Here is a 22080-nt window from a genome sequence, read left to right as displayed (position 1 = left end):
TCCTATCATATGTAGCCAATCATCAAACATTTATTGAACACAGATGTTGTAGTTGATGCTGAGGAGACAAAAATTAAGATGTGGATGTGTTTTTCCCTGGTTGCCTTCATATTTATAAAGAAGAGAATCAAAATAGAGAATTGTCCATTAGTACAAGCTTTACAAGTTGGTAAGGGATGTGAGACAAAACATTACTGATGATGAGATTTTCAAAGTACCTTGAAGGAACAGAGGGTGCAGAAGGCAATTCAAGAATGCGAAGGGATGCAAACAAATCCAAGGAAGTCATCCATTTGTGGAAAGTGGGTTCAGAAAACAATTGTTTTGTTTGTTTGTTTTAGTAGTTAAGTCATGTCCAACTCTTTTGCTACGCCATGAACTGAAGTCTGCCAAGGCCCCTCTGTCCATGGGAATTCACAGGCAAGAATACTAGAATGGGTTGCCATTTTCTTCTTCAGGTTATCTTCCCAACCCAGGGATCGAACCTGTGTCTCCTGCATTGGCAGGCAGATTCTGTACCATTGAGTCACCACAGAAGCCCAACTGGGGTGGATCTTTAATGTGAATTACTGTTGGGTAATGATGATTCTGCACTTGTTTGAGATGAGAGTGAGCAGAGAAAATGATGACACTTACTGCACTCCCAGATACTGTGGGAGGTGAAAGATGAACAAAACACAGGTTCTACTTTCAGGGAAATTTTAGTTCAACTATGAGGCATTGCATATCTGAGATTCTTTTATATCAACACCTTAATTGTACCTAGGTCAAAAGGAATCAAGCAGCAGCAACATGTTCAGTTAATAAGATGATTTCTTATCAGTTTAACTTGTGAACATGGACAAGAAATAAATAGCATAAGAAAACACTAAACGGACAAAAAGCTTTTGCATCTTCACTAGTACTTTTGTTCTCATGTGGAATTTAGCATTTAAACTTAGAATTAATTGGAAGGGGAGACAGGGAGAAAAAGAAGTTCCTATTATCTTTTAAGATGATAAAGCACATTTTGCATTGAATTAAAGAAAAAAAAGACTTGGTATTGTACTAGGGGATGGCTAGGATAAAATACTCAAAGCAAAGTCATGGTTCCAGTTGTATTCCCAGTCCCGAGGCCTCAGATGAACCCCCTGAAATTCATTTGACTGGAAATGAGAAAAACTAATTAAATATTGATTTTGCCAGTGACCAAAGTTTGATTTTATTAAGTGCAATTTCTTCCAAATTTAGTTGAGCTTCTGAACTATTCATAGACTCTCATTGTAATGTGATCTCATATAAGAAAGAGTTAAAAAAATTTTGAAAATATGCCGATGAATGAGAAGAAAAGGAGAATGGCACAATACTATAGGAAGCTTTGGTGGAAGCAACCTAAACTCACCACACACTCTCCACGCACACATATGCTGTACGGGTCTTTGTAGGAGCAGCGAGTTCCATCGTGCACCAGCTGTTTCATATAAGCAACATCTCCAGTCTCTTTGGATTGACAGTAAAGGTGGCATCTTTTCTTGGCTGTATAAGATGGAGGATTAAGTCAACTATTTATGCAAAATGGTATATTTGAATAATATAGTTTGTTTTTAAAACATACAGTTTCAACATGGCTTCCTGGAAACAAATTGTATAAATAAATAAGGAGTGCGGGGGGGAAGAATGCATACTTGGCATATTTATTTTAACCAGGGTGACCCTATGATTTGTCATCTAAACTGGGATAATTCAGATAGTGAAAATGAGCTCTATTAATGATATAGAAAGGGATGAAAGTGAAAGTGTTAGTCGCTCAGTCATGTCTGACTCGTTGTGACCCTACGGACTGTAGCCCGCCAGGCTCCTCTGTCCATGGAATTCTCCAGGCAAGAATACTGGAGTGGGTTGCCATTCCCTTCTCCAGGGATCTTCCTGATCCAAAAGTAGAACCCGGGTTTCCTGCATAGCAGGCAGATTCTTTACCATCTGAGCCACTAGTGAAGCCCCTAACAATATAAATTGGTATGCCTGGTCCCATACAATCCAGGCTCTATGGCTACCCTAGATTTAACCATGGTTATTCAATAAATTTCATTCAAAATCAATTTAGTTTTAGTGACACTTAGAGCACTGAAAAGGTTTCTCTTTTGTTTGACCCAGTGGCCTAGTACAGTTTTTGCTTCTTATAGAATCTCATTAATTAAATCTATGTGACTCATTTTCCTCAGATTAATCAAAATAATGCATTGCAATTCTGAATTCTTCCACATGTGCATGTTTCCTTTAAAACAGGTTTAAACTGAACTCAGCAGTGTATTCACCCAAATAAGACATATGTCAAGAAGTTCCCATCTGAACAGATTTAACTGAAAATTCAGGGCTAAGGAGTGAAACATGATAGAGGAATTTCCCAGTGTATTTCTTAATAATAACTAATATACGGTACAAAAGTAAAAGGTTATGAAGTGCCTTTTGTTATTCAGTAATGGTCTTTGTCTTGTTCCTGACTTGATTGTAAAATAACTGTATTTGCTCTAGTTATTCAGAAAAGAAAGATCACAATATTCCAGGAGCATTTCCCAGCAGAGGGATTTCAGTTGCACAAGGAAACTCAGCATCTCTCCCAGGCATTGCTTTCCACTAGTCTTTTCAATAATGATGGTGGCTGTACTGCCTGCCAGGAACTATTCCATAATTCTCACCTCTCTAGAGAAAGAAGTGTATTAGCCTTATTCTTGGAAACCCAAGAGGACTCACCCCTATAACCACCAAGTTTCCTAAATTACGAAGTGGGGATTGAGAGTCCAAGGGATTGTGTGTTGGCAAAGCTTAAGCTCTAAGTAACTGTCCACACGGCAGGAGAAGCACGGGTGTCTACTCACAGTCGGGATGTTCATATGGCAACCAGTGGTGTTTGGTATTCTGGTATTCAAAGTGGGAGTTACGCTGCTGGCACTGCTGGGCTCTGAAGTCCTCAAAGTGTTTTTGGCATTCTTCTGTATTACAAAGCTGGTACTCAAAATTAACGCCAGGACAATCCTGACCACCATTGATGGGCCTAAAGAAAAGACAACATTGAGAAAGGCCTTTCGGCTCTGGTCCAGTGGCTGAAGCTTGCAGGCACAGTGCTGGAGGGCAGAAAGCCAGAGCTTCGGAGCTGCCAGCCCAGTGAATGGACTCATACTTCCTAATTTCATTCCCTTTCCCAAAGCACTGTCCTCTCCCTGCTAGGGTTTGCTCGAGGGAAGCCCCAAACTCAAATCAGTATATTTTAAAATAGTGTATTCTTTCAAACGATATGTTTTAAATGCACAAAAACGTATATAAAGAAACAACAAACAGGCATATGGTCTCAGGAAAATTATATATTTTTATCATGCATAAAACATGTATTTGCAATGCAAAGAAACATTAATCATGGCTCTATGCCTGTTTCTTAATACATCCAATGCAAACAATAATCCTATCTTTCTTAGAGAAAAATTGTGAAGATTAAATGAGTTACTGTGCTTAAAACACTGAGAAAAGAGTGTGGCATGTGGTGAGCCCTTGCCGTTCTTACTACGGTAATTTTTATTGTTTTTGTTGCTTCTGTGAATACTGCCATCATCTCTTCCTGTGAAACAGATAGTGTAACCCTTGGTCTTTGTACAAAGATGTACTCAGAGCCATCCTGCTGCCAGACAAAGAAAACGGGTGCCAAATGTTAAACTCTACACAAGGAAGACTATCCTAATAAGTCTGATAGTTCAGTTTTTTTATTTTTTATTTTTTTTGCAGAAAATAAGGTTTGCTAAGCATACAACAGGGATTCCAAAAATTTTCTCTGGGAGGGCAAATGGATAACTTTTCCCCCAACAGTTCCTTGGTAGCACTCCGCTCTCACTGAAGTGAGGGAGCCTCTGTGGTTAGTGCTGCTTCTGCCAACAGGCCTGTGCTTCCTAGAGCGGGTCTCACAGCCTCGGTGCCCAGTCCTAAGGACACAGCGATCTGCTTCCCTGCTCAGTTCCAGAGCCTCCTAAACAGCAATTTCTTTAACAATCTCTAACCTTAATCACGGACTACCCTTCACTAGATGGATTCATGGGGATTTACCCAACATAGACACTTAAACGCTTAGTTTTCATGGTTTGTGTTTTACATGTACTTTGTGAAACTGAACATTAATGACATAATATTGAGGCATTTTCTGGTCTGTCCCCAAGTGATATGCATGATAGGAGGTACACTCACGTTGGATTATTGCACTGGCGTGTTCTGAAGCGCACTCCAGTTCCACATGTCCGGGAACAGGAGCCAAATTTGGTCCAGGATCCCCAGTTGCCATCTTGTTTTTGCTGATTAGCGTTCTTCCACATGCAATGGCCTTTATAGCACCACTTAGGAAAATGACAAAAACAGTTACGAAATTTTGTGCACATGCTAAAATTGAAGTTGTTATAGAAGGACCACCAAGTGAAAGACTTCCTTTCTTTTTTATTTCTTTTTCTGGTGAAAATACACTTAAAATCATCCCAAAGTAATTATAACAATATGGGGACCTATACATACTGGGTAATTTAGACTTGCATTTTTAAGTATAAAATTAAAATAAAAAATAACGTTAATTCAGACAAGTTTTTAAATGACCCATTTATCAGTGAGTATCAAACATCATAATCAATAAGGAGATCTGAGCACTTAATTTGCCCAGTCAGTGCTAGTCTATGCTTCATCCCTTGTTATCCATATTATTGGAATTTTTTAAGGGCAATATGCTCCCCTTTAAATAATGACAGGAAATTATATGCCTTAACTTCAAAAACAATTAATATAACATATCTAAAACATATATAGCATTCACAATGATTCTAAGAAATAGATAGGTCAGATATATTATCTTTAACTTTCAAATGAGGAAATTGGGGCCTGGAAAGGATCATGGATAGTGTAAGACCCTCTGACCAGAAGAGCTAAGTGGGGAATACTAAAACATACTGTAGAGACACAGAGCTTATAGTACCCAACATACAGCAGATGCTCAAATGGCATTAGTTCTTTTCCTTTCTAACATTCTGATTCATGTTTTTATTCTACACACAATAAAAGTGTTTCTTAAAACTCAACTTCGGGAAATTTAAACATAACACAAATATATTTAGGGAAATTGGATGTCCAGATTTGGTTTGGAGGATATCTTTTGCATAAAGCAAAAATGAATCAACTCACTGTTGCTTTTGTTTTTTCAGTCATTAAGCCATAATACAGAATTTCCCAAAAGCAACATGCTGTATGTTATGAGTTTAGCATAATTCCTAACAGTTTAAACATGAATAATGACAGATTTTATTATTACTATTCTGTATGCAATTCTGATAGCAAGTACAGTTTATAGACATTTGAAACAGAGCTTTAAAGGGCTTTAAAAGAACTAAAAACTATATAAATTTTCCTTGCCAGGTTTTGGTCCTATCTACAATATCTTATTTCCAAACTAGTCAAAGCCCCTCAGTGTGAGTTCTCAACATGCCTTTGTCTGGGGTTTCTTGATCTTTCCCCTCATGAGTAGCGAAGCTTGGCACTGGGCCAGTTTCTGAGCATTGAATCCTCACTACACAACTTGAGATTGAAAACTTCTGGGCATCTTTCCCCAAGGAGCAAGGCCAAATCTTCTGTCTAAGTTCACATGACTTTATTTCTGGACAACTTTCACAAGAAGTGTGATGCCAGCAAGTAAATCAAATCCCATTAGAGCCCAAATACTCCGCTGTGCAGCCGCTTCCTATTCTATCAGTCAGGGGCTGAACAGTGGTCCCAAAGATGCCAAGTGCTAATCTTTAAAATCTGTAAATGCTACCTTATTTGGAAAAACAGCCTTTGCTCATGTAATTACATAAGAATTTTTAGATGGGGAGATTACCCTGGATTATTCAGGTGAACCCTAAATGCCATCACATGTATCCTTATAAGAAAGGGGCAGAGGGAAACGGACACACAGAGGAGAAGGGGGCAGAGAGGACACAAAGGCAGAGATCAGAGTGGCACAGCCACAACTCAAGGACCCCAGGCAGCTACCAGAAGCTGAAAGAGCCAAGAACAGGCTGTCCACGAGAGCCTCTGGGGGGAGGGCCATTCTGCCCACACACTGATTTCAGCTCAGTGAAACCAATTTTGTTTTTCTGGCCTCCAGAACTGAGAGAATAATTGTGGCTTTAAAACACTCTAGGATAATTTGTTAGTAATTTGCTAGAGCACCTCTAGGAAACTAGTTCGTGCATTACCACAGTGAAACTTCACATCTTATAGTTTTCTTAAAGGTGACGATACATGTCATTTTAAAGATGATTCTTCAACAGAGGATGAGATGGCTGGATGGCATCACCAGCTCGATAGACATGGGTTTGGGTAAACTCTGGGAGTTGGTGATGGACAGGGAGGCCTGGTGTGCTGCGATTCATGGGGTTGCAAAGAGTCGGACACGACTGAGCGACTGAACTGAACTGATGCAACATATCTTAAATCTTTACTGTATAAACAGATTATACTCACTTTCCCAGCAGCACATTCGGTTCCATCAAGTGGGGGCCCTTTTTTAGTCTTACAAAAGTAGGGATTATCAGGATGGCTACACCAAAGCTGTTTACATGGGTCAAACGTTCGGAACTGGAAGAGAGAAAAACCAAACTCTCAGTGACATAGAGATGGAATGACTTGTACCAATAATACCTCCTATACAGTTTCTTCATGTCATGTTTATTGGATATTTTAATTTCAAGTTAATAGTCAAAGTTGCAGCATGTTAAGAAAATAAACATGCCTAAGAATTCCAAGTAAAGAATACTTTTATTCTGCTCTTCTAAAAGAACACTGATGAACAATGATTTGTCTGGTTCTCCACTTGACTTTTACTATTCTGCATGCCATTTCTACCTTATGGTTTTCAGATTTTTAAAGAGTGAGTAACTATTACAAACATTGTAAATATGAAAATGTCATAGCAGTTTTGCAGCTCTCAAGCCATCAAAATGGTTTCTCTTTATCCCTGTATGTATGAACCAGTTAGATATAAAAAATAAAAATGCTCATCATGAGCTCACTAAAAGCAGAAAATATCTGTCAAACTTTCTGTGTAAGATACTGTATTCCAGGTGTAACAAAATGTCACAATACATTCATGTAGTTTATGAAGTACTTTCCACATATTTGATCTTCATGGCTGAGAAATATGGGTTATAAGGTAAGACTATAGTTTTAGATACAAACCAAACAGTAATAGAGCCAGATCAGGATCTTAGTTTTCTCATCTCAAGAATGTTTTTTATTTTCCTAAATCACTATATTATAATATCCAAGTGTATATGTAAGCACACATATTTGTATGTACTGTTTCCTCATCTATTCTCTAACAGTAAATTTCTTATCATTCTTCAGATATAAAAAATAAACCTATATATCAAGTGCCAGTTTATCTACATATTCATTCCCTATGCCATTAATTAGGCTTCCCAGATGGCACAGTGGTAAAGAATCCACCCGCAATGCAGGAGACACAAGAGATGCGGTTTGATCTCTGGGTAGGGAAGACCCCCTGGAGTGGGAAGCAGCAACTCACTCCAGTATTCTGGACTGGAAAATTCCATGGACAGAGGAGCTTAGCAGGCTCCAGTCCATGAGGTCGCAAAGCAAAGACATGACTGAGCACACACACACACGCCATTAATTATTCACATACAGTCTTATCGTCATAGCTTTCTTTTTTTTCTTTAATGTTATTTATTTATGGCTGTGCTGGGTCTTCATTGCTGCACTGGCTTTTCTCTAGTTGTGATGCACAGGCTTCTCATCATGGAGGCTTCTCTTGCTGTGGGGCGAGGGGTCTAGGGTGCACAGGCTTCAGTAGTTGTGGCTCCCAGGCTCTAGAGCAGAGGCTTAATAGACGTGGCGCATGGGCTTAGTTGCTCCAAGGCATGTGGGGTTTTCCGGGACCACAGATTGAATGCATGTCGCTTGCATTGGCAGACAGATTCTTTAGCACTGAGCCACCAGGGAAACTCCGTCATAGCTTTCTTGTAAAATTAGTACTCATTTTCGATCTGGGTTTTTTGTTCTAATTCCTATTACTTAATGCAGAAATTGTATTTTTCTACAAAATTGAGCCAGAGCTTTAGAATTCTCAGGTTGAAACATTAAAGCAGGAAAACAGGAACTGACTGTATATCTTACAGGCAAACCAAATAGCTATGTATGTATATCTGCAAAGGCAGAATTTCAACAGCAGATCAACTTCTTTCAATGAAATACATTTTTTTCTTGCTCTAACACATAAAGCTTTCTCTAACATATAAAAAGCCCCATTTACCAGATGTGTGACTTAAGCAAGTTGCATAACCTCTGTAAGTCTTGGCTTTTTCATTTGTAAAATAAAAGTATACCAACTTCCTTCTAGCCTGTCACGAGGATTAAATAAGATAGTATATTTAAAGTACTTAGCTTTAGCATGTAGAGACATAGCAAACACAAATCATTGGTTCATATTCTTGCACCAGTGAATCTGTAAAGGTCACCAAACAGGAGCTACACAAACAGATTTTAAGATGCAAAAATCTAAACTGACTGTAACGTACCGCAGTGCACATTTTATAACCAACTCCAAAGTCAAAACGACACTGCTCATCCATAGAATAATTGATTCCAGGAAGTTCTGGGAGTTTGGGCCAGTCATGTTCAAATGGGTCATCAAGGAGACAGTCATAGGAACTGGAGGAAGGAAAATATTGCATACAGCTAAATGTTCATTTTTTTTTTTATCATGTCTCAGTGAGAAAGTATTCTTAGGTTACATACTCTGGAATTTCATCAGATCATAAAGCAAGTTCACGAAAGCATATCTTTTAAGGATTTTGGTTTCAGCTCCATTTAGAAAAAGACCATTCATCTTTATTCTTCTTAGGAAAATAAGCCAAGCATACTCAAAAACATTGTAGAACTGTAACAACCTTGTTCATGTCCCTAGCTGAACCCCCACGGTGTGGCAGGGCAGATCCTGACATCCACCCTATGGGGTACAGGTGGTATACCCTATGCAGGCATTGTGTGACCACCCTCTCTTCATCCTCAAATCAACTTTTACCATCAGTCAAAGATCCCACAGAGAATTTACTGAAAGGAAATCACAGTTAAAAAGTCACTTCAAGTCTAGGCTTACGGCTTCAAATATTACAATCACATTATGGAATTACTGTGCCAACAGCTGAGTCACAAGAAAATGTTTACCATGAACAAGAGTTTTCATTCACTGGGAGTTCGGTTATGATCAATGTCCTAAGAGACAGTTTCACGTCTGTATTTCTACTGTAACGTTCTCATGACACAAAGAAGGAGACATACTGTATGTATCTTTTCAGTTCTTGGCCGCTACACCGGGACCAGTGGTAACGATGAAACGCGGCTTGCACCAACGGAGCCATAACACTTCCCATAGCCGTCTCATCACCACACCTGTTGCCCTGTCCATCGTGTTCCATCCCCAACCTAGAACACAGAGCGAGACCTCACTGGTAAGAATCAACATAGGGACTACAGGTTTGGCATAATTTCTGTTTTGAAAATAAGTACAAGGAAATAGGTATTTTTCTAAGCTAACAAGGCTTTTGTGGAGGAGTCACAGACACTGAAACTGGGAGCAATCTGGCAGAAATGCCTTTTTTGTTCTATAGCTACGAAAAGCCCACGAGTGTCTCTGCAGGCCAGTCACTCATTTGGTTTCAGTGCATGACCTCTTAGCTCTTTTCAGCTCCTCAAACTTGGCAAGAGGGTGAGAGTTGCACGCTGGCATGTGCTCTGCCCAAAGTATGAACAATACTGAGAGAGGCAGAAAGAAAAGACCTTGTTTTTTTCCCCACTCTATAGCTGTCAACAGTGACTTACACATGGCCAGTTTCATGTGCTACTACAAAGGCAGATGAAAAACCGTCCTCGTGATTCAGGGTACAGCTTCTCACTGGGTGACACATGCCTGTGACTGGAGCATATCCTGTAGAGAATAACAGTTACTTTTATTTTCATTTTATGAGAAAACCCATTAAGAATTACTACTGGACCTTTGCCGAGGGCAAAAGAAAAAAGCTTTTCAAGAAACAGAGGCAGTATTATTTCGCTGCTAGCATCCTGCCACATTCTCTTGGGAAAGCCACAGGTAATGGGCTCTGAAAGGATTCACTGGGTCTGCAATTTTCTCCTCTCCTAAGGGAAGGAACTACCTACGGTTACCATTCTGCTCTGCCCACCAACTAAGCCCTACCTTTCTGCTGTGGTGAATGTTCCTTCAAATCATGGTACTGATGAAGGGAACCAGAGGTTCCATCAACGTTGAAAAGAAAGTGGTCAGTCTAATTTTTTTTTGAAGTCTACATCAGAGTTGATTAGACAGGTAGATGTAAGCTGACTTTGGAAGAAAGTTCTTCGGCAACAGACGTTTCCCATGGCACCTCCTTTCCCCTTCCAAACACTCAGTGGAAATTGCACTGCATTTTATAGCAGCCCCTCTGTACCCCAAATGTACCCCCATTATTGTAAAGGAGAGCATAATATATCATGGTATTTAGGTGGCATTTAACATTGTGAATTCCACAGAAGTCACTGGAAGCAACAGAAAGCAAATGTATGCTTGGCAGAGGCAAAGATGAAAGTGACAGTAGAGATGTGAACATGTGAAGAGACTTCCTGATTCAGGATTCCTCTTTTTTTATGATTTAAAAGATTTTTATTTTATATTGTAGGATAGTTAATTTATACTGTTGTGTTAGTTTCAGGTGTACAGCAAAGTGATTCAGTTATATTTTTGAAAAGTCATGCCCTTAAGTTTTTCTGCTACATAGTAATGGAAATACCTTGCATTCCAGCAGGTCCGAAGTCTTGCCTGGTTAAGAAAATTGCGTGATCATGGTGTTCAGAGTGATCAGGATCAGATTTTTGTTGTTGGCAAGCCCAGCGACACACATTCTCCAGGCTCCTGGATGGATTTCCCCTTTCTATGAGGCTGATGGACTAGGAGAAAACAACATGTTAAAGACATACATACTATTAATATTTTCCCCAAAGCTTCATTGAATAACTTTCTCTGAAATTAACATTTGAGATTACAATAATTAAATAATGTACTATAATATTATTGGGGGCTTGTTTGGATAACTAATCCCATTTGGAAATTCTAAATGCACCTAAGGGATACCTTTATGATGATCAACATTATCTGTGTGAAAGGTGGCTGACACCATTAACTGAAATACATGATGATGAATTTTTTTGCTACTGTGAAGCAACTCAGTATTAATCAACTGGGTAAAAAATCTAGATAAATATTAAGAACAATAACAGAAGATAGATGGAAATATTTGGGAAAGAGACTTTTTCTCCAGAAATGTTAAAGCCAAAGATCTTCAGTTTCTTTTATTTTTTATTTTTTGCTTCAAAATTAATCAAAGCTGGCTTATATAGTTTTGAGCAGTCAAATTATATAAATCTCACACTGAAAAAAATAACTGCCCTTTATTTTAACCTCACAGCAATGAAGAGAGGGGGCACTCATATCCTGCTGTTCCAAGAAATGGAGTGACATTCCTGGGAGCCCTGCTGTGCGTACGTGTGTGTGTGCTCAGGCATGCCCACCTCTTTACATCCCTATGGACTGTAGCCCAACAGGCTCCTCTGTCCATGGGATTCGCCAGACAAGAATACTGGAGTGGGTTGCCATTTCCTTCTCCAGGGGGTCTTCCCGACCCAGGGTGAAGCCCATGTCTCCTGCATCTCCTGCACTGCAGGTGGATTCTTTACCACTTGAGCCACTGGGGAATGCACATTGTCATCAGGAGATAAAAGTTCAGAGCGAAAGGCCCCATCCTTTAAGAACCCAGGAACCACACTTCCCTGAGTCCTTCTGATGGAATGAGAAACTGAATTTCGAACCTCAAATTAGTTCTTACTTGGCTGACTGGCTGAGAGTTTTGTTACATTTCAGCAAACGGTTTTATCAGTGATTACATTGTTAAAAAAAAAGTTTGGTTTGTTATATGTTGATCACATACTTCTCCAAAGAAATGATTTAACAACCAACTGAAGGCTCTTGACATCTCCAGCTGGAGTTGACTTGCCTTCAGTGCTGGAGACACAAAGTAGGTCAGGTTTGTGGGAGAAACTAAAGATCAATGACACCCTTTCACCAGAAATGGTGAGTTTTCACATAAAATAAAATGTAAACACATGGACTTTTCCCCCTGTTTTTGCTAAATGCATATTTCATTAGTATTCCATAATCAGGAGGATTAACTATGGGGGGGGGGGAATTTAATTTTAAACATCAAGAAAGCTGCCAAGTTAGTCACTTCCCCTATGTTTTCTCCTCAAAGGGAGAGACTATTTCATCCATTCCATTATTTCCAAGGACAGAGATCCAACTAGTGCCATTTTAAAGCCAGCTAAAGTTACAGTACATAAAAATGCCTATTGTATGTATTCTGACCCAACACTTCGTTTTCAAGATTATAAGATTAATGCCTTTAAAAAAAATTCACTGTATGCTTCGCTTTTATTAATTGGAAAGATGTGAAATATTCCTTTTAAGAAATCATGAGAGAGTAAGGATCTCTTGTTATTTTGTTAATCCGCCTATAATGTGGGACACCTGGGTTTGATCCCTGGGTTGGGAAGATCCCCTGGAGAAGGGAACGGCTACCCACTCCAGTTTTCTGGCCTGGAGAATTCCATGGACTATATAGTCCATGGGGTCACAAAGAGTTGGACACGCCTGAGTGACTTTCACAGCCTGACACACACACAGATATATTTGAAGCACCTAGAAAGCATCTGACACAGAGCAGGCACTCAGCATATGTGTTTTGGATTAATAAATTTAACGCTGGTGGTGGTTGTTCAGTTGAAAAGTTGTGTCTGACTGTTTGCGACCCCACGAACTGTAGCACACCAGGCTTCCCTGTCCTTCAATATTAAGGAAATCTTCTTTTTTCATTATATTGTCATACCTAAAATCAGGATAATTATCTCCAGTTCCATTAGACAGAGGTAAACACATCAAATGATACCAGCACAAAAATCATACATTATCTACTCTAAGTTAGAGTTCTCCATTCATTGGGGCAGTTTTCTCAATTCAGAGCAAATGGGGTCTACATGAGACATATCTATTACAGCTTCAGTAGACTAATCTGTTTGCTAACCCACTCTTTGATGTTCACAGTTCACATACAGTAAGACATTTTACCTTTGCATAACCCAGCATTATCATGCGTACCAGGACTACATTTATATGCACTCCCAGGGACTCATCATGGTAAATTTCATTCACCTAGAAACAAAGGAGATAATTACTAGAAGAAAGGCCACATAAAGAACTTCAGGAGATGTACACTTAAGGAAATGGCCGTGTAATCCCAAATATAGGAGTCAAGTCACTTTTTTTTTTTTTAGTTTAAACTGATATCTGAAATGAAATCATTTACTTTTAACTTTGGAATGATTCCTGGCTATGTGAGTTACTGATATTGTAAACCCTGTAGTATCATGAACATAGAAAATAGGCTGTAAAAGGGCTTCATTAAACTATTGTAGTGTTAAGAATCCAGGTGTACTATGATCCATAGATAAAATTCATCAGAAGCAATCACATTTAAGAATCTGCCTTCTAATGCAGGGCACACAGGTTTGATCCCTGGTCAGGAAGATCTGCTAGAGAAGGAATAGGCTACCCACTCCAGTATTCTTGGACTTCCCTTGTGGCTCAGCTGGTAAAGAATCCACCTGCAATGCAGGAGACTTGGGTTCGATCTCTGGGTTGGGAAGATCCACTAGAGAAGGGAAAGGCTACCCACTCCAGTATTCTGGCCTGGAGAATTCCACAGACTATATAGTCCATGGGGTCGCAGAGTTGGACGCGATTGAGCGACTGTCACTTCACTTCCGGGAAGTTCCCACATGCCGTGCAACAACTAAGCCTGTGAGCCTTGACTACTGAAACCCAAGTGCTCTAGGGCCCATGCTTCAAAACAAGAGAAGCCACTGCAGTGAGAAGCCTGTCCACCACAACTAGAGAATAGCCCCTGTTCGCCACAACTAAAGAAAACCCTCCTGCAGCAATGAAAACCCAGGACAGCCAAAAAATAGACAAAAGCTATAGCAAGACCACGATTCAGGTGAAACATCTGGCAGCATGAGGGATGGCAACCATGTGAAGAAAAAGAGCAAGCATGTCCTTCAGGGCACCTCTGTCACCACCAGGGCTGCTACGTCTTGTTAGGGAAGCTGGTGTGCAGGAGCTGTGGTGGTACCTGTGGTCCAGTAACTGGGTGGTCCTCCCAATGCCTCCTCCACCCCAAGAGTGGGGCATCTGAGACAATGATTATTTAGAAGTCCTACAGTAAAGAAATCCTTCCACATTTGAATTACTAAGATAAGATGACTGTTCAAGTACATATAATATCAGTCCTGGGTAAACCTTAGAGGGGCAAAGTTAAGTCACTGCTCTTGATTTAATTTTAAATGTTAAATTAAAATTTCGACAGGTAATCTGGTATACTTTAAAACCATAGATATTAGAACTTATGCAACCTCAGAGGTCATAGTCCAACAGATTTTTATAGATGAGGAAGATGAAGACCATAGAGATTAATTAACATGCAGAAACAGTCAATTATTGACAGTCTAAAGAGACTTCTGGCTTCCCTGAAGGCTCAGCGGTAAAGCATCTGCCTGCAACATAAGAGACACAGGAGATGTGGGTTTGACCTCTGGGTCTGGAAGATCCCCTGGAGGAGGAAATGCCAACCCACTCCAGTATTTGAAAGGTTGTTGCTGAACCATGGAAAGATGCCGGGATTCTTGGCCTCCGGAGGAGAAGAATTCAATCCAGGGCCAGAGATGAGGCTTGATCGTTCAGAGCTTTTGTGTAATAAAGTTTTATTAAAGTATAAAGGAGATAGAGAAAGCTTCTGACATAGGCATCAGAAGCTGGCAGAAAGGGTACCCCCTTGCTAGTGTTAGCAATGGAGTTATATACTCTCCAATGAATCAAAAGAATGTCTGGAGGTTGTAAAGACCTCACTAGACCTACTCCCATCATTTACATTTTAAGATAACAGGATTAGCCAGAAGGTTTAATCCAGAGACTGTCTTCAGGCTGGATACATTATTGTTACATAATCCTAAGGAATGTAGAGAGAAAAGAAAAAAAAAAAAAGTTTGTCATTTCTTCCTCCTTGAGAATTCCAGACCCCTCTCTCCTTGGGGACCCCTAGACTTCCTATCAACCTGCCTAAGAAATGACTCTCTCATGTTCCTGCCTGAAAAATCCCATGGACAGAGGAGCCTGGCGGGCTATATTCCAAAGGGTTGAAAAGAGTCGGACACGACTGAACATGTACAACCATGCAGAAAAGCAAAATGACTTCTATCTTCTGGTTATGCTACTGCAAAATTGGTGTGAATAAAAATTGCTAGTAAGTTGGAAATGCTAGCAGAAATGGGAAAGGTGGCTTTATCTGGCTACATTTCAAAGTTCTTAGCTGTTCCAGGAACAGGGAACCAACATTTGTCATAATAACTGAAAGAGGGATGGAAAATGAACCTCAATTCAATTCAAGACCCGGGAGGTTTGGACAGAAGGCACAGAGGAAAGATAGGCAAAATCTCATAGAGAGAAGCCTTAAAAAGAAATATAACTCAAGGATAATAGAATGCTCTAAAAGAAGAAATTTATGGATTTCTTATCATACTGACCAAGAAACAGACCAAGAAATCTCAAATGAAAAGTTTCAGGAATCTAATCAGACTACACAGAACACTTTAAATATCAAAGTGTTAAATGTAGGTTAAAGGTAAGTAAGTAAAGTCGCTCAGTCGTTTCCAACTCTTTGTGACCCCATGGACTGTAGCCTACCAGGCTCCTCTGTCCATGGGATTTTCCAGGCAAGAATACTGGAGTGGGTTGCCATTGACTTCTCCAGGGGATCTTCCCGACCCAGGGATCAAACCCAGGTCTCCTGCATTGCAGGCAGACGCTTTACCATCTGAGCCACCAGGGAAGTCCTCTGGTAAAGGTACACTTACTGAATTTTGAGATGGAACAAAAAAGGGAAGAACAACTAAAATGGAGGTATAAGACCTAGGGAAGCTAATATATACTAAAGAAGATAAAGTGTAGTTTACCAAGTAAAGATTCAGGGTACTCTTAAGTGGAAAAACACAGTACATATGAAAGTGTTAGTTGCTCAGTTGTGTCCAACTCTTTGCGACCACATGGAGACTGCCAGGTTCCTTGTCCATGGGATTCTCCAGGCAACAATACTGGAGTGGGTTGCTATTCCCTTCTCCAGGGGAACTTTCTGACCCAGGGATCAAACCTGGGTCTTCTGCATTACAGGCAGATTCGCTACTGTCTGAACCACCATGGAAACCCATGTATATATAGATATACATTTACAAACTCACACACACACACACACACACACACACACATAATGGTAAGACCCAATTTAACTACTATTCAAGACAAGCCAAGGAGTGAAAACAATCTGTAATTCACTCTTGCATTGCACAAGTGTGCAGGCTGGTACCACATGCCCAAGCAATTCAACTAGAGGCCATTGTACATCTGTAGCATTCAGTTCATTTTGTCTATAATGTCTGATGAAAGAGATGTATACAAATGGGAGGGCTTCTCTAGTGGCGGTAAAGAATTCGTCTGCCAATGCTGGAGATGTGGATTTGATCCCTGGATTGTGAAGATCCCCTAGAGAAGGAAATAGTACTCACTCAAGTATTCTTGCCTGGGAAATCCCACGGTCAGGGGAGCCTGGCCAGCTTCAGTCCAAGCGGTAACAAAGAGTGGACACGGCTTAGTGACTAAACAACAACAGCAACAATACAAACAGGAACGTAACCAGAGTCCTCTAAGCAAGGAGCCTAGAAAATGGGCCGCATAAACCTGGTGGGAGAGATGTAGTGGCTAAGAGCCTGACATGAGCCACTAATAGTCTCAGTTGACATCTTTCTTGACATTTCAGAAAGCTTCATCTTTCTGAGTCTCAATCAAATGGACAGAATAAGAATACTATCTCATAGGACTGGGGTAAGAATTGTAGGATTTAATTTATGCACACAACAGCTCAAAAATTTTAAAAGTGAGAAGGAGAAAAGTACATTAAAGCACATAAGAGCGTAGGAAGTAGAACAGAAGACCTAGAAGGAAAATACCATACGGAAAAAGGGTTCAATTTGCTCTGAATATCTACGGCAAATAAAACTAAAACCATGGGTTCGCTGTTAAAGGGGAAGATTTCAGGTCAATATAAGGAGAATTGAATGCTGGCCAAAAAGCTGTAATTTCTTATGATGCTTTTGGCCATGGGCAGATTCTGTTATCTTACTCCATACCTCATAGTGCCTCATTGAAGACTGAATCCCCCTCTTCTTCATGATTATCAGATAAGAAATTTCTAGCATAATAACTCCAATACAAGTAAATGTCTGAAGCCAGGCCTGTCATCTACAGAAACTCATGGAGTTTCCAAGAGACTTCTCATAAGGCGATTGTTCCGAATTAGCATAAAGGCTTCACACACAAAATTTTAACATGTACTTAGTGTGTGCTTAGTCATTCAGTCATGTCCAACTCTTTGTGGCCCCCACCTGACTCCTCTGTCCATGGGATTCTCCAGGCAAGAATACTGGGTGGGTCACCACTTCCTTCTCCAGGGGATCTTCCCCACAGAGGGACTGAACGCACATCTTCTGTGTCTCCTGCATTTCAGGTGAACTCTTTACCACTGAGCCACTGGGGATGTCCTAACATGTATTTAATGTATCAATAATTGAAATGTAAATGCATTTAATGTACAAGATGTTGAAATCAATGTTAGTGACTGCGCAAAATCAGGGAACAATACAATTTTAAACTAAAGAAAAACAGACAACAAGAACTAAATTAATTTCTGGATGAGAAGTGATGCAGGGAAGGGAGGGCCTTACAGCCATGGCTGAATATCAGTGACAATGACACTTTTAAATGCTATGGGAAACTCTTATGTCAGAAAACCACTAGAGTCATAAAATAAAGGAAAGGTGGCAATTATAACAAATAGCTTGTGATATCTGAGCTAGTATAATGTACATATGAAAAATGAAAGTGGAAGTCATGCAGTCGTGTCCAACTCGATGTGACTCCATGGACTAGAGGCCATTAGGCTTCTCTGCCCATGGAATTCTCCAGGCAAGCATACTGGAGTGGGTTGCTGTGCCCTCCTCCAGGGGATCTTCCCAACCCAGGAATTGAACTCAGTTCTCCTGCATTTCAGGAGGACTCTTTACCATCTGAGACACCAGGGAAGCCCATAACATACATATAATCACGCTAAATTATTAAATTCATTTTAGTTTGGTAAATTTAAAAATCAGCACAGTGCTGAGAAAATATATAGGACACAATTCATGTTCTCAATGGCAATACTATATTATAAAATGATGAAATAAAAAGGCACTTTTTAAAAATTTACCATTCACTTTTTAAATTTACCATTCACCAAAAGAAAAGTATTATTTAATAATAGTCTCTATTATGCCAGACTAATTAGTTAACAGAGTACCCCAGTAGAAATCAAGATCAGTTATGGAATGTTCCAAGTTGGCACAAATTTGTGAAACTGTCTCAGAGTATAACATGGATAGAAATAATCAAATATAAGGCAATAGTATTTATACATAGGAGAAAATATTCTTTCAATGTGGCTAATCAACAAATATTAGGTGTCTCTATTTTGCAAAGCACTGGATATCATTTATTATTTTGCTTTTCAAGGTTTAAAAAGTTGCTTCCTTTACATTATTCACTTTTAAAATATACCTAATAAATTGACTGCTTGCCATCTTGCCAGGCCTTATCAATAACAGATGTAAAGTTTTTTAGGCTCTGAGACACACAGGATATGATAAGAGTTGGACAAATAATCAGCATTACAGGATTAAATATATTCAAAGACTTGAATTCTAGTCCCAAATCTGCCACCGACAAACTGAGTGACTTTGGGTTGGTCACTTAACCTCTCTGAGCCTCTGTTTTCTCACTGGCAAATTATAATCATATTTGCTCTTTTTGCTTCACACAGCTGCTGTTCAAATCAAACAAAATGCCACAAACTGCCTTCGGCAAAATAAAAGGCACATAAGGACACTTCTACCTATCCATACGAAAAGTCTTAAAGGCTTTTGAAGATATTTTCCAACCTACCCGAAAAGAGCAAACAAAAACAAGCAAAAAAGTAAACAAACAAAAAACATAACTCTCCCCATCTTAGTTTTCACTGAAAAGAATTTGAAAAATCTTGTACTGTAAATTTATTTACTCTCAATAGAATAATAATAGAATCAAAGATACAGTTTAAATTATCAAAAAAAATTAAGGGAAAATTTTAACAATTTTATTTTTCAAAAATACTCTTTCCAGCAGAGGGCAGTACGTACATGTTAGAGGTGGGTGAAGGAGCAGCTGTGTTACACACCTGAATGTACTTACACACCACTTGGTATGTCTGCCTTTTGTATATTTACACATAAATAAAATAAGCTCCTTAAAATGAAATAGGAATTTAAAAATATTCTAACCTGAGGAAAACATTGAGTGACTGGACTCTTAAAAAACAAAAAATAATGAAGACATCTTTATGTAGATTGTTTTTCAGTGTCTTCTGATTAAAACATTATATGAGAGGCATGAAGAAACTTAGGATTTGGGTATAAATTGATCATGAGTTTTAACAATCAATAAATGATATACAGAAAGAAATCAACAGATCATACTGAATTAAAATTTTGAATATGTTAAGATGAATGAAAATAATATTTTTTAAGAAAGCATTTTTACGACACTTAGTGACAAGGAAAGCTACTTTTTCCTAATTTAGAGCAGAAGCAAGAACACACAAAACCAGCATTACACAGAGCTTTCCAAGTTCCAGACTCGGTTTTAAATCTTTTACCTATGTTAATCAAATAATCCATAATCTTTGCAACAACTTTAAAGATATCATTATCGCCATTTTACATCTAACAAAATTGAGGCCCAGAGAGGTTAAGTACTTTGCCCAAGGTCACACAGCTAGTACACAGAGTAAAGGATGAACACCTAAGCAGTCCGGCTCCAGAGTCAGTAGTTTTTAGCAACTCATTACACTTCTACACACCTGCAGACCACAGCACTGTCGCGATGCAAAACAAATCTAATTTTAGAAAAATCAATAGTGATTCATTACCTCCGAGTTTAGGAAACTGATGTGTAAGCATACTGATAAAGATAACTTGAAAAAACTTTACTTCTTTTTCATAATTTTCCTTTGTGTAAATTTTAAGGAAATGAAGAATTAATTAGACTTGAAATTGACTCCAAATAAGGATTTGTTGATGGTCAATATAATCTAAAAATATATTGGGAAAAAATGAAAAGGAGCTGGAGCAAATCACTGGAAAAACTGAATAGGAAAAGAAAAGATAAGGCTGAAATTTATAACCAGTGTTTTGGGTTGTAAGCAAAGCATTAAGCATAAACATTCTAAGAAGTCATATATCAGACATTACATAAGGCAAATCAAAGTTTATCAGTGCAAAACTGAATATCCTGTCACCATGTCAGGCAATCTAAGGAGCACAGGTGGATTTTCTATAAGGTGATCAGGGTTGAGCCCAGAATATTTATTCAATTACCTGAAAAGTGGGGTAAATAGGATATTAATTTTTAAGTAACCTTAAATTGGAAGGGATTGCCAATGTGAAGGCAGGGAAAGGTAATGATTTTAGGAATACTTGATTTACTTGATTAAGTAAATCAAGTATTCCTTTCCTTAAGAGGAAAATTCCTTCCAGGTTTGTTCCCTGACAGGACAATTTCTTCCAGGACATTTCCCTGGCAGGACACTCTGACCTGCTTTGTCTGACTAGCTGATGAACAGCTTTGTCTGCCTTTGACAAAAAAAAAAACAAACATATTTCTTTAGGACGGAGGAATGAGGTCTTGAAAGGCCGTATTGCTCAGTGGTTAAGGGTATGGGTTACACAGTCAAACTGCCTATGTTTGCTCTTAGCTACGTGACCTTGGGCATCTTATTTGTCTTCGTGCCTCAGTCTTCTCATCTGTAAAATGGGATAATTACACTACTGTCCTTATAGGATTGCTGAAAGGAATAAAGGAGGTCACATATGTACAGTACTTAAAGGTGCCTGGGCCTTGCAAATATAAAATCAAAAATCGTTAGCCATCATTAGTAACATTATGTAGAAGCAAATAAATGGTATACATGTATAATTTTTTAAGAGACTTTTTGTTAACTAAAGGCAAAGAAGTAATGACAAGACAGCCTCAGTGACTTTGGCTGGACATAAAAGAATTCTATAGTAGACTTGGAAATACATTACTCTATCCACAACCATACCTTGTTGAGCAAAAAGTTCCAAACACATATCTGCTTAGATTTGCAGTCTTGTCCTCTATATTTTTACTCAGGGTGTAGCTGTCTCCTAATCTGTCAACTCCTTTTCCCTCACTTCCAATTTCAGAATAATAATGACTACTTTTTAAAAAATTGAAATATAGTTAATTTAAAATGTTGTATTAGTTTCAGGTGTACAGCAAAGTGACTCAGTTATATTCTTTATTTCATATTCTTTTCCATTATGGGCTATTACAAGATATTGAATATAGTTCTCTGCACTGGACAGTAGTAGGTCCTTGTTGACTATTTATTTTATATACAGTAGCACTAGAGGTAAAGAACTCGCTTGCCAATGCAGGAGATGTAAGAGATGCAGGATCAATCCCTGGGTCAGGAAGATGCCCTGGAGAAGGAAATGGCAACCCACTCAACTATTCTTGCCTGGAGAATCCTACGGACAGAGGAGCCTGGTGGGTTACGGTCCACAGGGTTGCAAGGAGTCAGACACAACTGAAGCAAATTAGCATGATTAGCATGTGTATCTCTTAATCTCAAACCTCTAATTTCTCCCTTCCCTAATAACTACCTTTTATGAATAGTCTCATCTAATATTTAGTGAACTGAATTGTGCCTAAGGGTCCTA

At 39.0% G+C, this 22080-nt stretch overlaps 1 protein-coding gene across 9 annotated transcripts in view; it reads right to left on the bottom strand.

Annotated features, from left to right (window-relative positions):
* The window catches only part of ADAMTS3 (ADAM metallopeptidase with thrombospondin type 1 motif 3), a 335418-nt gene that overhangs the window by 26549 nt on the left and 286789 nt on the right, over positions 1 to 22080 (bottom strand). For 5 of the 9 annotated variants that reach the window (XM_081587042.1, XM_081587023.1, XM_081587033.1 and 2 more), the window contains 9 exons: positions 13229 to 13312; positions 10842 to 10998; positions 9880 to 9985; positions 9340 to 9483; positions 8577 to 8709; positions 6502 to 6615; positions 4207 to 4352; positions 2856 to 3031; positions 1382 to 1515 (listed from right to left, as the gene is read on the bottom strand). In XM_081587042.1, the coding sequence (XP_081443168.1) occupies positions 1382 to 1515; positions 2856 to 3031; positions 4207 to 4352; positions 6502 to 6615; positions 8577 to 8709; positions 9340 to 9483; positions 9880 to 9985; positions 10842 to 10998; positions 13229 to 13312 (1194 nt within the window). The remainder of the gene's footprint in view (positions 1 to 1381; positions 1516 to 2855; positions 3032 to 4206; positions 4353 to 6501; positions 6616 to 8576; positions 8710 to 9339; positions 9484 to 9879; positions 9986 to 10841; positions 10999 to 13228; positions 13313 to 22080) is intronic. The other 4 variants (XM_081587060.1, XM_081587070.1, XM_081587052.1 and 1 more) reach the window with 1 other exon arrangement.

Source organism: Giraffa tippelskirchi, chromosome 1 (genome assembly GCF_054371585.1).
Source record: "Giraffa tippelskirchi isolate mGirTip1 chromosome 1, T2T-mGirTip1v1.2.pri, whole genome shotgun sequence".
Classification (NCBI taxonomy): Eukaryota; Metazoa; Chordata; class Mammalia; order Artiodactyla; family Giraffidae; genus Giraffa; species Giraffa tippelskirchi.
Note: the sequence above shows the minus strand (reverse complement) of the source record. Positions and strands in the feature narration are given on the sequence as shown.